Below are 15899 nucleotides of genomic sequence, written 5' to 3' on the forward strand. Positions count from 1 at the left end.
TTTCAAGGACGGATACCAGTGAACACTTTTATTTATTGGTAAAACATAAAAATCTAGGTCTCTTAAGCCCAATCTCTCCAACTATTTGGCAAGCTCCATTCCAAGTCTGTGCGGGTGGGCAGCAACGAGAAGGAAGGGTCTCCTGCTCGGAGAGATTTATTGTTGCTTCGGATTTCTGTCCTGCTTCCCTCTGAATTCTCACCAATCCGGACTCTTGTAAGGTAGATGGAGAGAGGCCCGGATCCTAAGTGGAGGACTGGCCCCATCTGTGTGGGACTCAGTCTCTCCAGAAGTTGTGTGGCCCAAGTTGAGCTTGGATGACCGTGTCGGCGTCACACACACACACACATCCCCTCTTCACAACTGACATGCAGAAGTACACGAGTTTAATAACTGCAAATGAACAGAAATGACAACAGGACACAGATACAACACAGTGCAAGGGGGTGGGGGTGGGACACTGCATATGATCACAGCGACCAAGGAATGATTCCTTTGGTCCCTGAGGAGTCATGAGACGCCTGACTCACGGCACCAGGAACCGCACACTGAGGAAACCACCAGCCTGGAGGACCGGCAGCGGCTCTACTGCTGAGCTGGGCACGGGGTGGGGCTCCCCGTCAGAGCGCCAGCGCTCAGGGGTGTCGGGGCTCAGAGAGCGCTGTGCTCAGCATCCGACATCGGGAACGGGCCTCCTCAGGGTGCTCTCTGTCCCTAATACTAGTTGAAGAAACAGGTCCCCCCACACAGGGTAGCCAGGCCCCGTGACACCCTGTCTCTGATACATAGCAGCATCGCACACCACTGCCCCCACGGCCAGTGTCACTCTGTCTGTAAGCACCCTCTGGCAAACGGATTTCAGAGAGAGTGAGCGAATCCAGAGGATGCAGGAGGAACCACAGTGGTGGGACTGGAGGGACAGGAGCCAGCCGGACGAGCAGATGTGTCCCGTCGGGTCTCTCTCAGGCATCGTTGAGATTGCTATCACTCAGGAGCACCTTCTCTCCAGGTTTGAAGGCTGGCATCCCAAGGTAGGGGCAGCTGGCACAGCGGAAAGCATCACCCAGGTAGCACTGTGGAGAAGAGACACCCACACAGGGAAGCTGAGGGCAGCTTATCCCAGAGACACAGGCCAGAAGGGGCCCTCATTTCATAGTGTGGCACAGCGGCCTGAAGGAAATGGCTGGGTGCATCTGTAGGTCCAATTGGAACCCAAATACTCAAGAGTTTTTAAGATCTCTGGTTTCACGAAAAACAATTGTCTCAAAAAGTTCCTTAGGAGGCCATATTTCTCTGTTCTCAGCAGTTCAGATCACAGCCGAGCTCAGCCAAGTGGCTGAATAACATCAGGCCCCCTAGGAAGGAGGAAGACAGGGGCCTCCCCTCTGGCCAGGCGAGTGCTAAAGACCCAGGAGATGAGCTCTCCTCCCCGTTGGGACCCACACACGACACAGGACACGTCCGTCTCTTACTAAAATACTCGGGCAATGACTCCTCACAGCAGGAGCTGGTCTGTGCTTAGCTTAGTGGAAGCCCAATACTACTGGGGGACTGTGAATAGTCAGTAATGATCCAGATACTTACGTTTCCACAAGCTGACTTGGGTTGGGAGCTCATCTGTCCCCTTGACTTCTCTTTTTCCAGTTCTTCTGCAAGGCCACAAGTGCTGGGGGAAAATCAGTAGCTGATGAGTGACATTCGCCACCACCCAGAAACTCCAAATCCTTGGCAGTGCCAAAATGTGCTCTAAGATTCTTCTCTTTATCCTGGGGTGTCATAACTCAAACGCCTACAGGGCCAGGCAGATAAGATAAATGCGTGGGGCTGTTTAGGGAGACAGCAAGAGCGGTGGAGAATGGGGGACCCACGGGAGAGGCCCTGTCTACAAAGGCAGCCACTACTCAGCCTCAGCTGATTAACATTGTGGGGGACAGCAGACCCAGTGCTGCCATATTTTCCAAAGTTAAGAACAGAAAAACACATTAGGATTTTTACTCGAAATCTCCTGATTTGTAAACGCTGGCAACTTTCACATTTAAAAAAACAATGAGAATGAAGCAAGCCTGCACCCCGCCAGTTAACTTTTTACCACCCTTTCCATCTCCTTATAAAACTAATGTAAAAATACGAGCTTGTGCATTCCCAGGTTAAGAGGACAGACTGAATGCAGGCACCTGATTTCACTTTCCCTCAAAATCCCACCAAAACTGCACTAAGACAGAAACCCACAGAGACAAGGACTATCGCAATGCAGCGCTGGAAACTGTACAGCAGACAGAGGAGGAGAACTGACTGAGACAGAAGGAAGCTCAAGTCCAGGCCGGCAGTGAGGAACGCCGGGCATGAGCCCTCACTTCAGCCCGAAACCCTAAAAGGCCTGGAATGGGCAGCACCAGGAAGCCCCTTCTCTGAGAAATGTATCCAATCCAAAAGGAAAGCCCCAAGGATAGGACTTTGGGACGACCCTTAAAAGGCCTACCCAGGTTCCCTTTACTAAAGCACAGTCAACAAGTCCCACCTGGATGCTCAGAGCTCCCAAGAGAGCTTTCCATCCTCCACTCTTACTCAGGAAGACGACCCACAGTCACCAGGCATCTTAAGAAAGCGTCCACAGAGAAGTCAGTAAACTCAAAGAAAAAAGCGCGTGCAGGAAACAGAGACGACGCGGGGTGAAAAAATCCTCGAGAGAACTATCACTGTCCTCAAGAGAAAAGGGAAGAGATCACATCCACAAAATAAAAACAGGACGCTGTCTTAAAAAAAGTCAAGAACAAAAAAAGGAATCCTAGAAATTAAAAACATGATAGTAGAAACCAAATGACACAGTACAGGTTTTGGAGGATAAACCTGCGGAAATTTCCCAGAAAGGAGGGCATAAGGAAAAGCTGAGAGAAAAGAAAACTACACGACAATCGAAGAGACCCAACATCGAGTGACAGGTTACAGAGAGAGAAGACAGAAGTCATACGCAAAATAAAAGAGTATTTCCCAGGACTACGGATAGGACTTTCTAGGCTGGAAAGATGAACTGAGTGGCTACTGCAAAAGGTAAAAACAGATTCCTATTCAGGACATGTGATTACAAGATGATACTGGGGATAAAGAAGATTCTACAGACTTCCAAAATGGAAAAAGAGATCCTAGAGAAAGATCAAGAAACAGAACGGCCTCAGATCTCTCATCACAATCACTGGAAGAAAGATAGGACTGTCTTCAAAACTATGTAAGAAAATTATTCCTATCCAGATTTCTGTATCTAAATTACCAATCATTTACAAGAGAAAAAAGGCATTTTCGGCTACACAAAGTCTAAAAAAAAAATCAAAAAACAGGTAAAATCTACTGTAGCATTTGCTCCACCAAACCAAAAGAAAAAACCAAGAGGAAGTACAGGACCCAGGAAACAGAAAGGCCCACATCAGACAGAGGGACGGGAATGCTCAGGGAGCAGTGCAGGGGTCCCATGCCAGCTCTGCTTGGACAGAAGCCCAGTGCACACTGGAGCAGTGGGGTGAGACAGACATGTGGAAGGCTGCCACCGTCACAAACCACTGCTGCGATCCTAGCAACCTTTTTACCCGCGGGCAGGCGAGCTAGTCCAGATTCTGTCCTCGGCTTATCTTGACCCTGTGCTGATAACGTTCAGCGTTCCCCTCCAAACCCTGCTGGCCACCCAAGGACACCCCATCCACCCAGTGCAAGTGCTCTGGCTCATCTGCTCCTGAGAGGAGCTCAGGCCAGGGAGAGCTGAGAGCAGAACGCACAGAGCAGCCCGCTCCTCCGGACCGTAACTCATCGGTCATCCAGTCACCGCGCCACACTCCAACCCTGCCAGGTGTTCTCAGTGCAGCACGCCCTTCGTTTCCCAGAACTCACTCCTGACTCTTCTCACTGACCCCCCAAAGGGGCTCTTGTAGAAGTGGGGCCAGAAGACCCCGTCGAGCTTCTCTTTCCCTGGAAGCCTTCCGAGATGTGGAATATCGACCTTCCCTTGCCTAGTCACATTTGGGCTTCACAACTAAATACACTGTTTGGAGATTCAAATAGGTGGTGAACTATCACACAAGCCAGGAATGAGTAGCACAAACTCAGGAGGTTGGTAACCGATTGTGGGAGGGCAGGAGATGCAGCTGGGGAAGCACGTAGAGGCGACTTCCAAGGTGCTAGCAACGTCTGTGATTCTTAGCCTGGGCCATCAGTACACGGGTGTTCATTTTAGTATTCTTTCAAGTGTGTCTGCACAATATACTGCTCTGCACGCACAACACATTTCACAACAAACATGCTCTAATAGCAGTAACGTCCTGCGATTCCCGGCACATCAGACGCTCCCCGCGGCGGGCGGTGCAGCCCAGCCCTCGCCAGCACCCACCAGTTCCTGCAGGCCGTCCTCTTCTTCCCTTCCCCACACGAGGCAGCCCGCAGGGAAGCTGGATCCGGCTTCTTCAAATCTTCCGGGTCCAGCAGGTCATCCGAGTCAATGAGCTCCTGGAGAGCGTTTGATGCAGTTAGTGACAAGGTCACGGTCTCTGCTAACGAAAAGCTGAAGAGGTCACTGGCGGCCGTAGCAGGCCCACCGTGCATGTAGAGAAGGCACCCACACTCCCACTTTGTTGATCACCCTGCTCAAGCTGACCACTGCAGGGACCCAACCTATGTGCAAGGAAGAGACATTAGGCTGCGAGGGACTGGGAACTAATTTACAGCGTGTAGAGAATATATACGTGTGTGTGCGTGTGTGTGTGCAGGGCGCAGGAAGAACAAAGAGAGAAGGGTTATATTCATTTGAACATATAAAGGGCTGTCATAGGAAAAGGAGAATAAAATATTTTCTATATATTAATTCCAGAGAAAAAGGTAAATACTGATACCTTTGTGTAATTATTTGATAAACGTGTGGACAATGAATCTAAGTCCATGAGGGCACGAACCACAACCTGTTTTGCTCACCACTGGAACTTCAATGCTCATAGAAATGCAGAACTTTATTACAGACAGCGCTGACCAAAGAAGGGAAGCCTTGCTTTTAAGACAGTGCGCGCTGAGTGACTCGCCCAGACAAAGGGGCCAACGTAAATAGTTTCGCTGACAAACTCTTTTCAGGTTTATACATGCTTACCAGAGTCTCCAACATATCACATGAAGTGAGAACAAGAAAATCTGTGTGGAAAAGAGATGCTGAAAAAGAAATTTTAAACAGCAGTAATGTGGAGTTTCCTTCTGAATCCAAGTGCCAGGGACGGGCACAGCCACAATGCTGGGCTTTGAAGACGTTCACACTTGACGTCCAGAGAGGCCACTTCAAACCTCGACCACTCATACCCGAAGCGGGACATAAAGAAAGCAATCAAGTGACCACAGCGTGACTCACCACGCTGTCATCCTCCATGTCGTTGGCTGAGAGGGTCCAGAGCTTGGCAGCTGCAGGGTCCACAGCAGGCTTCCCTGAGTCCAAACAGTAAAAGAACAAGAGCTCACAAACGCAGCAGAAACAAACGACAAGCATAGTCAGGGCCTTCTATGGAGACTCTAGAGAACACGCTGGACTGGGAGTCAAAAGACTTGGGTTCGAGGCCCAGCTCTACCACTTATAAAAGGCAGGACCCGGGACAAGTGCTTTCTGAGAGTAACAGAAGCCATCCTTTGTTAAGCGCTTCTAACCAGATGCCATATCAAGCATTTTATAACATCATCTAATTTAATACTGCTAACAACCTCAGGAGGCATTTATCATCCTGATTGTGTAGATGAGGAAACAGGTTTAGACACTGAGGCCAGTTATACAAAGCCACAAATACAAGTGTGTCTAATGCTTTTTTGCAGGAAAAGATTTGCCCTGAGCTTACATCTGTTGCCAATCTTCCTCGTTTTTTTTTTTCTCTCCCCAAAGCCCCAGTACAGGGTTGTACATGCTAGTTCTACGTCATTCTAGTTCTTCTACGTGAGCTGCTACCAGAGAATGGCTATTGACGGACCGGGATGTGAACCCGGGAGCCAAAGCGGAGCGCAATGAACTCTAATCACCAGGCCATCAGGGCCGGCTCTGTCCCATGCCTTTAACTTTCACACTATACTGCTTTCTTCTCCTCATCTTCGATTCCCTCCGCAGAACATGGGGTGAATGGTGCTCCCTATATCTACTGCAGGAGACGTGAGGATTAAGTGAGAAAGTGTGTCAAAACCATCATAAAGAGCAAAGCTTTAGCTTCACGTCAACCTGTTACACACAAGAAAACAGGTCCCAGAGCTAGAGTGTAACACAAATCTGTGGGAGACAAACCTCACACCTCCGGATTCTCTGTCGAGGCCAGGAGAAAGCAAGGAAGGGCCAGACAGAGACCACGGATTCAGTGCGGCAGGCCCTCAAAGGGGCCTTGGGGGGAAATGCACCCCCAGTGGTCACTGTCGCCACTGGATGCTCAGACCTTCCACTAGCCACCTGCTCCTCCAAGCTGTCCCCACCCATTCCAGAACCATGACTCCAAAGGTTAGGACTCCCAAGGGTTTCTTGGAGCCTTAGGCTGAACAGTCAAAAGAGAGCAGTGTGAATGTACTATAAATTTCTGCATACCTCACAGCTGGGACATTTCTTCCCAACTCAGGCATTAAAAAATAGTGATAGGAAGGGTGAGAGTGGTGGCAAAGGGAGAGGCGTAATTTTCTGAGCAGAAGAAATATTTTTATAAGTGTCTTAGGATCCTCCAAGAAGAAAAGCTGACTTTACTGGCACAGAAATAAAGGACAAAGGAGAGAGGCACAGGGCACTCTTATTTACCATTCCCACCACTGTGAGGTCTTCTGAGGATAAATGTTGTAATTCTGGGGCCAGGAAAGACTTCCTTAGCTAAGCTATGTGACTCAGGCCTCGAGAATCAGGCCGCCTCCGTGTCCTCTGGTGCAGAAGCGGCTGAACTGCACAATACCTATGCATTATTTCAGTCTAGGATCCGAAAATGTCCAGGACAATAGTACACTAAGCATTCTTCTATTTGGAAATGACAGAAATTAAGGAAGGACTAACCCTCTAAAAATATCACCAGCTCGTTTAGATCTCTGCCTCAATTTCTACGACGTCCTTCCAGGCCCATTCAGACAGAAGAATGTCCCTAGGCCAGCCTTACCTGAAGGAGAAGACTTCTTGGCAATAGAAAGCTTAAGTTGACTAGAAGAACCCACTTCAAAGTTGGGTTTTTTGCCTGTGATCTGCACAGAGAGCAAGCTGTCACTGTGGTACCCCAGGTGCTCCTGGACAGACTGCATCTCCTCAGGACTTAAGGACTCCCGCTGCAGCTGCAATTCAAGACATCAAAAGGATTACGCCACACTCCTGCTACAAAATGCTGTTTCGCTGTGGCCACCTAGACAGGAGCCAGATACTCACTTCCGTGGATAAGCACGTAACAGCGGGACATCCTTACGTAACAGACCTCACCTCACGCCTCACATTCAGTTTCTCGGGGCCCAGAACCCGAGAGTGTAACTTTTGTCAGCGCGTTTCCTTTAAGCCTACCCTCTGGAAAGGTTTAAAGTACTTATCAAATATCGATCTATTAGGTGTAGCGCTGTGCTAGTCACTGTGGGGCTGCAATGACTATGACTGTAAAGATGAATCAGAAATGGTCCCACAGAAGCGGGTCGAAGCCTACAGTGGGGAAGCATGCCCACAATGAAGACAGCAGTAACCAAACAGAAGGAAAAAGAACCATGGGGGAGGGAAATGCTTTCTCTGTTCCTTGGGAAGAAGGAGCAGACAGTACAGGTAGAAAAAAGGATCGGGGTGCTACTTCTGTGTCCAACAATTATAGGATGGTTAAATAAATCACAGCCCATCTAAGCACCGGACAGCGTTCAGTATTAACAAGAACAAGGGGAAGTACGCTGAGGTGGTGAATGTCTAGATACCTAAAGAGCTAGTGACGGAACAATACATGCACGTGACCTTACTGACACAGCAGTCACCACCACTAAACCAGTTTTGAGACCAGAATGTGCCCCAACCCACATGGGTACAAGCTCACTCTCTTCAAAGGAGATTTATTCCCAGATGTTTGTCCTTTGAGGCAAGCACTTCTCAACTTGTTTCCTAGCCTAAGCCACACTGATCCCCTCGCCTTCAAGGCTGTTACTTCCCCCGATTCTCTCTGTATCGTCTGACAAAGAGACACTGGCTTTAGCCACCCAAGGTTTAAATTCCCGGGAAAGGCTGTCTACCAACATACCTCTTTTACTTCCACCAGACCAGACAGAGTCAGGGCCGAGCACAGCTTGGATGCCGTCCTCACCTTGCTGTTGTTAACTGCCAGGAGGAAAACCCTGTTAACAGCTTTACAGGTCAAAGCAGGAAAAATAACAAAGGCTCCATCCTGTCTGGGTCGGCAGGCATTAAAACAATAACAACCTATTCTGTTCAACATATATATATTTTAGTGACAGTGTTTTAATTTTAAAAATCCTTTTGGTTGTTCACAGTGCACCTACCCATGTTCTCAAGCGTTAGATAAGAATTCCATTATTATTATATCTTCTGCTTCTCGGAAATACCTGACCTTCCAGGGGATGTTGGACAATGACTGAGAAAGGGGCTGAGGAACTGTAGGGCTCATAGGTGCACTCTCCATATAATTCGACAAGAGACACTGCGCTTAGCAACCCAAGGGTTAACTCCAGCAAAGAAGGCTGATCTGCTGCATACGTCACAAGTTTGTAGTTCCACGTAAACTACCTTTATACATTTCAAAATACTTTCACTTCTACTATCTTATGATGAAACAAGTGATCACATTTTGATGGAAAGTCTAGTAAAAACTGCTAAAAATTCAGAATTGAATGACTCTGACAGCTTCACCACCGAGCAAAAAAGAGAAGTTTCTATCCCTTGGATTCAACCATTAGTTTCACATGAATCAACAGTAACCTCATCACTCCCAGACTTCCAGTTATTATTTTTAAGTTTTTTACTTTGCATTAACTATAGATGCACAGGAAGTTTAAAAAACAAGTTCAGGGAGGTCTCCGGGACCCTTCACCTCGTCTCCCCATGGCAATATCTTACACAACTACAGTACAGCATGAAGCCGGGAAACTGTCACTGGCAGTCCACAGAGCTCACCCACATCTCACCAGCTTTACACACACGTGTGTGTGCAGTTCTATGCAATGTTATCACACATGTAGATTCATGTAACCACTACCACACTCAAGACACAGAATGTTCCATCGCCACAAGGAATCCTTCACAGCCTCATACACCCCCTCCCTCCTATTCCTAAGTGCCTGTAACCACCAATCTGTTCCCCCTCGTTATAACTTTACTTCTAGAATGTTCTATGAACAGAATCATGTAGCATGTAACCTTTTGAGACTGGATTTTTTCACTCAGCATGATTCCCTTGAGATTCATCCGAGTTACTGCACGTATCAATAGTTTGTTTCTTTTTATTGCTGCACACTTTTCCATGGGATGGACGTACCAAAGTTTAACCATTCACCTGTTGAAGGATCCAGCCATTTTCAGATGGGCAGTTCCCTTCTACTATACCACCTAATGGGTCAAAGATCACAATTTGTTCAGATGTGTTGCTTCAGACTCTTACAATAATTCATCCCTAAGGAGACGGCTGGGCTATATGAACAGTGATCTCTAAATGACGACTCCTGCTCAGAGAGAGGCAGCAAACACCCCTAAGATTCAACCCTGTTACACTCCAGTCTTCCAAATGAAGACTTCCTTACCCACAGCTGTCTCTACTGGCTCTTTCAGAAAAAGACATCCCCCGGGCCGAAGGATCCGGGCCACCTCAGCCAAAATCTCAGCGCTGTGCACAATGCTGCTTCCAGGAATTACCCCCGACAAAACGATGTCAAAGCTCGACTCTTTGTGGGCAGCTGCAAAGAAGGAAGATTCAAGTCAGCAATCCCCTGGGCCCCAGAAGCAATCTCCCGCTCCCTCCCAAGCCCCCACAAAGGCTCCGGGCCTGGCCCTGGGAGAACAAACGCCCACCTGTACAGCAAACGCTGTTATCCCACCATTACTAGCAAGAGCGGCACCGCCACTGCTGCCCTGCTCTCCCTCAGCCTTTAACTAACTTCATATCCTTTTACATGTTCAGGGAAAGAAGTAAAAAAGGAAGCTGAAGAATAAGCCTTTTGAAAAGTGCAGAATATCTAAGGAAAATAACATACCTGCACAAATCATCAACTACACTCCTAAATCCACTATATCTCAAGTAAAAAACAACACGGGGACCGCCCACTCCTATCACGGGCCACGGCAAGCAGAAACTCAGCTATCGAGGAAGCATAGAAGTGCAGCGTTCCCATCACCCCCTCACCCCAGCCTGGAGAGAAGACCTGGGTGGGCACTTACACTGCAACAGCTGGTTGATGTTTTCCATAGACACGTGGCCCTCATCGCCAGTCAACGCCTGAAGCTTATCCACCAGGTCTTTCAGAGCCTCCGCGGGGCAGGACTTATCCCAGATGACTGCCACGAACTGGCCCACTGAGATCCCAAAGTCTGCCATTCCTGCAGCACTGCAGACCTAAAACCGTGGGCCATGGGAGAGTCAAGACTGAGCAGGGACAAAGTGCAATTTCCTCCCCGGAGTACCAGCAGACGAGCTTAGATCACAACCTAATTCTGACCTCCCAGGGAATGCTGACCACATTAGCAAACCTTACTGTCAATACTAGAGTCTGAGGAAATGAACCCATTCCCTCTAGGTTTCATAACCGCAACGTTCCCAAACCACGCAGGTGGCTCCTTGGTGAGAATCCTGACTAGCAGTCAAGTAAAGAGGCTGAAGACAGAAGGATTATTTCCTCTTTGATTTGTGACAACTCAGCTTGGCCAGAATATAAAAGACACAGGACATTCATTAGGCAGAAGTATGACTCAGCAAGGAAGGCAAATAAATTGGCAGACACAACCCAACCACATGCTTAATGTTTTTTTTAAAAAGAGACAACATATTTAAATTTAGCAAATTGGATATGATATTTTCCCTTTCATTAAAACATGAAAATTCAATTCCACTGAATTTCCCGTGATCAACAGTATCCACTATGTCGTTCTTTAATGTTTAACACTAGCCAGACTATTCAAAGCACTTTACATCCATGATTTCAACTGAAGCTCAGAACAACCTCAAACTAAATATTATCCCCATTTTACACCCAGGAAACTGAATTTGCCCAGTTCAACCAGTAAGTGTTGTGTGGATAAAGTAAGAGCTGAGATTCGAATTTACACCCATAGGACTGCAAAGCTCGGGCTCTTAACCTACGGAAATTTCCCCCAAGGATCCCCTTTCTCTTCCACTTGATACTCAGCTGAGGCTAGAAGTGCTCACAATGAAACTGCTCTGCTCAGTTCCTCCTTTCTCTCTCAAACATTAAGGCTGCCGAGTTTCCCATTTAACAAGTGCCGTAAAGACAAGCTGTGGGAGAGGGCCAAGCAGGGATCAGGCTCACACTGAACACCTCTGTCTTCCGCAGAGGGCCCAACTCAGTGACAACGCCGCCACCACAGACACTCTGGGGCTGACTTTAGACCACGTTCCTTCTTTAAAAATGTTCACTTCAAATGACGTGCTCCTCTGCCTACAAACCATGCCCCATTAGCCAGTTATCCTTAAATACTATAATACCTTATCTTCTTGCTCATTTCCTAAAGGAGTTACTAAAGGTTTTCCTTTCTAGAGCATCTACCTAGTGTTCTAGACAAATCTAGTGTTCTGGGTTCAGGTCCTCCATAATCTGGCTCCACCTGTATCTCCCCCCTCTCCAAACTGAATCCCCCCATCTTCTATGAAAACCTGTACATTTTCACTCTGTCAAGCCTTTCATCTGGTTCTTTCCATGTGGATGCTCACTCTTCAGTATTCTGACCTGACTGCAAGCCGCAGTAAAAGGATGCCAAGTGTTATCACACAAGCAGGATGCCTTAGTCATTGAATTGTGGTTTTTAAATCCCTAAAAAGCACACCATCAAGAACTGAAACTTTTATGCTTTTAACTGTCACATGATGTGGAAGAAGAACCCTTGCACTTTAAGGTAAGCAACTTGGGGTCAATTTCCCATTTACGAACCAGCCAGGGAAGACAGAAATATGGATTGCTGGGCATTAAGTTATAAGAAATAAATGACCTGTTTCTAGAACAATGTTGGAACAGGTTCTCCCTTGGGACAACAGAAAGAGATGACAAGCTCCCCGTCCACCAGTGACCACTACAACCTTGCACTATCCTCACAGGAAACCCTCATGAACGAGGGGCCCAAGGTTACTTATTAGCTAGAGAAAAACACAGAGCCAGATGCCTAGGCTTCTTCAGCAACCTCTGTGGGGGCCGAGTTTCACAGAGCACAGGATCTGAACGCAGAGGGACTGGGCTTCCGTCCACCCCTGGATCTTCTACTTATGAGCTACATGACCACGGGTCAGTCATCAACCTCTCAGTCCAGCATCTCAGTCAACATATTTAGAAGTATGACTCAGAGCCCAGTTTCACAACTTAAAGGAGGTGGAGTGAAGAAGTCACTGTCATGTCACTGAACCTGCTTGTTCAGCCCCCCCCATGCTGACAGCCGCACACGCCCACAGCTCTTCTGAACAATTACTGGCAGGCAGTGAAAGCAGAGTGAGAGAACAACTTCTGGAGATGCACTTGTTTGAAGGCACCCACCAAACAAATCTTGAGGCATCTGGCTCCTCTTAAAGACGAAGAGGGCCAAAAGAAAAAAACAGGGTTGAAGTTCCGATATCAGTTCAAACCAAGGATCAAATCCTTTTAAGTCAGGCACATAAAAAATTCTGAAAATACTGACAGTTATCAGAAAGGAAAATTTTAATTAAAACGAACTGACTGAAGCTCGTGCACCTACATGCACAGGCATGTACGCGCCAAGCGCACGCACACACACACACATACAGAGAAAAAAGGTGACAATCAGAAAGGAAACAGAAAATTCAAAGGAAAAGAAATGGAAGACTTTGTCTGCAGGCAATGAAGTGTGTGTCAAGAGTTAAGGGTTTCAGAAAAGACACCCAATGCTAGAATTTCCACAGGAAAGGCTCCTCTGATGATAGGTGGACAGAACTCAGAAACAAAACCTCATGGAGAGATGAGCAGCGCTTTACCGAAATTCAGAGCTATGGATCTGAAATTTTAACACCGGGGAGTAGCTCTGACTTAGGAGGGCTTCCCACACACTCATGCAGGGGAGAGCAAGATGTTTTGAAAAGAGAGTTGATAAGGGGTGTGCACAACAGACACAAAGACCAGGGCCCAACTGCAAACACAAAATTTACAGAGTGCCATGCTTGCTTAGCTCCTGTCGTCCCTAATCCGTAACCCCAAAACCCTTTACTTCTTCCTAGTAACATGAAGCCTTCCCTGATTATCTACAGCGCAGTGAGGCGCTCTGCATCTACGTGTCTGTTTAGTGACTAGTCCGTGACCTCCCTGAGTCACCCAGAGCTTGGCACTCGACGTCAGAACGAACGCCACCAGCCTTTCCAAAACATGCGGATCCTACCAATCACCTGGGGCGTTTGTTAAAATAAGATTCAAGGACTACACCCAGATGTACTGAATCAACTCTCCAGGAGAAAGATCTGGGTACCGATGTATTAATAAGCATCCTAGATGGTTCTTCCGAGCCGGCAAGTTAGGGAAATACTCAGTTACAGGTTCAGGTACCCACCCGCCCCCGAGACCGAACTGCAGCTCCCCCAACGTCTGAGTAGAGGGCGTGAGGCCCAAGGTCCCCACAGCCGGCTACCGCAGACGCGGGTCTCGGACCCAGGTCTCCCGCACCCCGGCTCAGCGCGGCTCCTGCTCGGCGCGCTGCCCGGGGGTTCAGGCCGGCCGGGGCGGGAGGGCTGGCGCAGCCCCGATGGGCGAGCAGCGCGGCGCCAGGAGCCGGGGCCCCCCACGCCGCTTCCCCCGGGGCAGAACCTCGCCGGGGTCCTCGGGGAGGTGGCCATGCCGCGGACCCACCGATGGACGGGGCTGGGAATAGGATATGAGAGCATTTAGGGACGAGAGTGGGCCGGGAGGGGACCGTTGAGGGAGTTCGGGCTCTCGGGCCGCCAGAACAGCGCTCACCTGGTGCCCGGCGCTCGCTCCCCGCACGTCCTCAGCCACCGGTTCCGCGCCTCGCGCCTCTCGCGAGAGGAGGAGACTCCGGCCGCGCGAGGGGGGCGGAAGTGGGAGCGTCGCGCTGGCGTCGCGTCGCCAGCGGCGGCGTGCCCGCTTCTAAGATGGCGGCGGCGGTGTCCGGCGCGCTCGGTCGGGCGGGCTGGAGGCTCCTGCAGCTGCGGTGCCTGCCGGGTGAGGGGGTGGCCGAGCCGGAGAGCAGGGAGGAGCGGGGAGGGGGCGCGAGGCCGACCTGGGCTGGGTGCAGGGCGGAGGAGGCCGCCGTGGCGGCCAGCGAGCAAGGTGAGGTGAAGGGCACGGACGCGGAGTCGCCGGCGTCGCGCACTTGAACGGGCCGCCTGCTGGCTTCTGCGCTGGTCTGGAGCCGTGATGGGCATGAGCAGCGGAGCAGGCCTGCCACTCCCATTTAATGCAGTTAACGGGGCGCTGGAGAGGGTTGGAGTGCGCAAGGTCACGTAGCGTGTCGGTCGCCGCACTGTCCGACTCGGACCCGGTCTTTGGGTCGGGACCACTGGAGGGACCGAGCTGGGAAGAGCAAGAGCGAGCGCCCAGTCCATCATTTCATAAGTCAGTCGTTTCCCCTCCACTTCAGTAGTTCTGTGATATTCTCCTACCACCTTTGCCACTGTATTTCAGTATTTTTGTTTATACATCTGAGTTCTTAAACATATAGACTTTTACTTAAAGGAGGAAACTATATCACTACCCTAAGCAGAAAACCAGTGTCACCGTCCATAAATAGAATGTATGCATTGGCACATTAACGTAAATATATAACTAATGAAATAATAACTGTTCTTCTGCATGTTACCTGAAATCTTGTGAACCGCCGTGGTTCTGCAACATTGCTTTGGGACCCCCCCCTGCCCTTTTCATAGTTTTATGAATATTTGCTCCATTTTTTCTGTACAGATACTATTGATATTCTTACACATACTGTGCTGTATTTCTTTTAAAATCGTTGTTCCCTCAGTCCATAGATGTAAAAAAATGAGTGCCCTTTTGTCGTTTTTTACAAAACTCTAAGTTAAATGTTTAGTAAAAGTGATGCCAGTGACCCAGCACATCCACTCCTAGGTATGTACCCCAGAGAAATGAAAGCATATATCCACAAAAAGGTTTGTACAAGTGTATTCAAAACAGCTTTATTTATAATAGCCAACACTGAAACAGCCCAGATGTCTATCAATAGAATAGTGTTTCTTTCCTTCTTTCTTTCTTTCTTTTTTTTTGGTGAGGAAGATTGTCCCTAAGCTAACATCTATGCCAATCTTCCTCTATTTTACATGTGGGATGCTGCCACAGCACAGCTTGATGAGCTGTATGTAGGTCTGTGCCCAGGATCTGAACCAGCAAACCCCAGGCTGCTGAAGCAGAGCGTGTAAACTTAACCACTACACCACCTTGCCAGCCCCAGAATAGTGTTTCTTAATGGAATACTACTCTACAATAAAAACTAACGATTACTGATTTACACAAAAATACGAATCAATCTACAAAAATATACCAAGCAAAAGAAGTCTTACACAAAAAGGCCATATTGTATGATTCTATTTAGATGAAATTCCAGGACAGACAAAACTAAAATGAAAAATTCGGAACGGTGTTGGTGGGGAATGACTGGTAAGGAACATGAGGGAACTTTCTGGGGTGATGATAATCTCCAGATAGGGGTTCAGGTTATTCCAGTGTATACATTTGTCACAACTCGGAATTGGCATGTTTGAGATTCATACCTT

General features: G+C 48.5%; 2 protein-coding genes across 3 annotated transcripts in view; one reads left to right on the plus strand and one right to left on the minus strand.

The window, feature by feature from the left end:
* On the minus strand, positions 1-14652 carry CIAPIN1 (cytokine induced apoptosis inhibitor 1). Of its 2 annotated transcripts, none has more exons than XM_001494174.5 (9): positions 14110-14652; positions 10367-10541; positions 9733-9885; positions 8220-8296; positions 7122-7290; positions 5372-5445; positions 4373-4488; positions 1585-1666; positions 1-1073 (listed from the first exon to the last, which is right to left on the minus strand). In XM_001494174.5, exons 2-9 carry the CDS (start codon positions 10521-10523, stop codon positions 963-965), a joined length of 939 nt encoding a protein of 312 aa, XP_001494224.1. In that variant the 5' UTR covers positions 10524-10541; positions 14110-14652; the 3' UTR covers positions 1-962. The 2 variants fall into 2 exon arrangements, with proteins under 2 accessions (XP_001494224.1, XP_023492814.1); XM_023637046.2 differs by having other exon boundaries at positions 14002-14120.
* Positions 14190-15899, plus strand: part of COQ9 (coenzyme Q9) — a 14043-nt gene continuing 12333 nt past the window's right edge. The window contains exon 1 of the mRNA XM_023637044.2: positions 14190-14334. Within this exon, the coding sequence (XP_023492812.2) occupies positions 14265-14334 (70 nt within the window). The 5' untranslated portion in view covers positions 14190-14264. The remainder of the gene's footprint in view (positions 14335-15899) is intronic.

Source organism: Equus caballus, chromosome 3, assembly GCF_041296265.1.
Source record: "Equus caballus isolate H_3958 breed thoroughbred chromosome 3, TB-T2T, whole genome shotgun sequence".
Classification (NCBI taxonomy): domain Eukaryota; kingdom Metazoa; phylum Chordata; class Mammalia; order Perissodactyla; family Equidae; genus Equus; species Equus caballus.

Coding starts and splice junctions, on each gene's coding strand:
- CIAPIN1 (XM_001494174.5), bottom strand. CDS start 10,523: ATGGCAGACTTTGGGATCTCAGTGGGCCAGTTCGTGGCAGTCATCTGG. Junction 9,886..10,366: donor CATCAACCAGCTGTTGCAGT/GTAAGTGCCCAC, acceptor CCTTCTTTGCAG/CTGCCCACAAAGAGTCGAGC. Junction 5,446..7,121: donor CAAGAAGTCTTCTCCTTCAG/GTAAGGCTGGCC, acceptor GTTTGGACTCAG/GGAAGCCTGCTGTGGACCCT.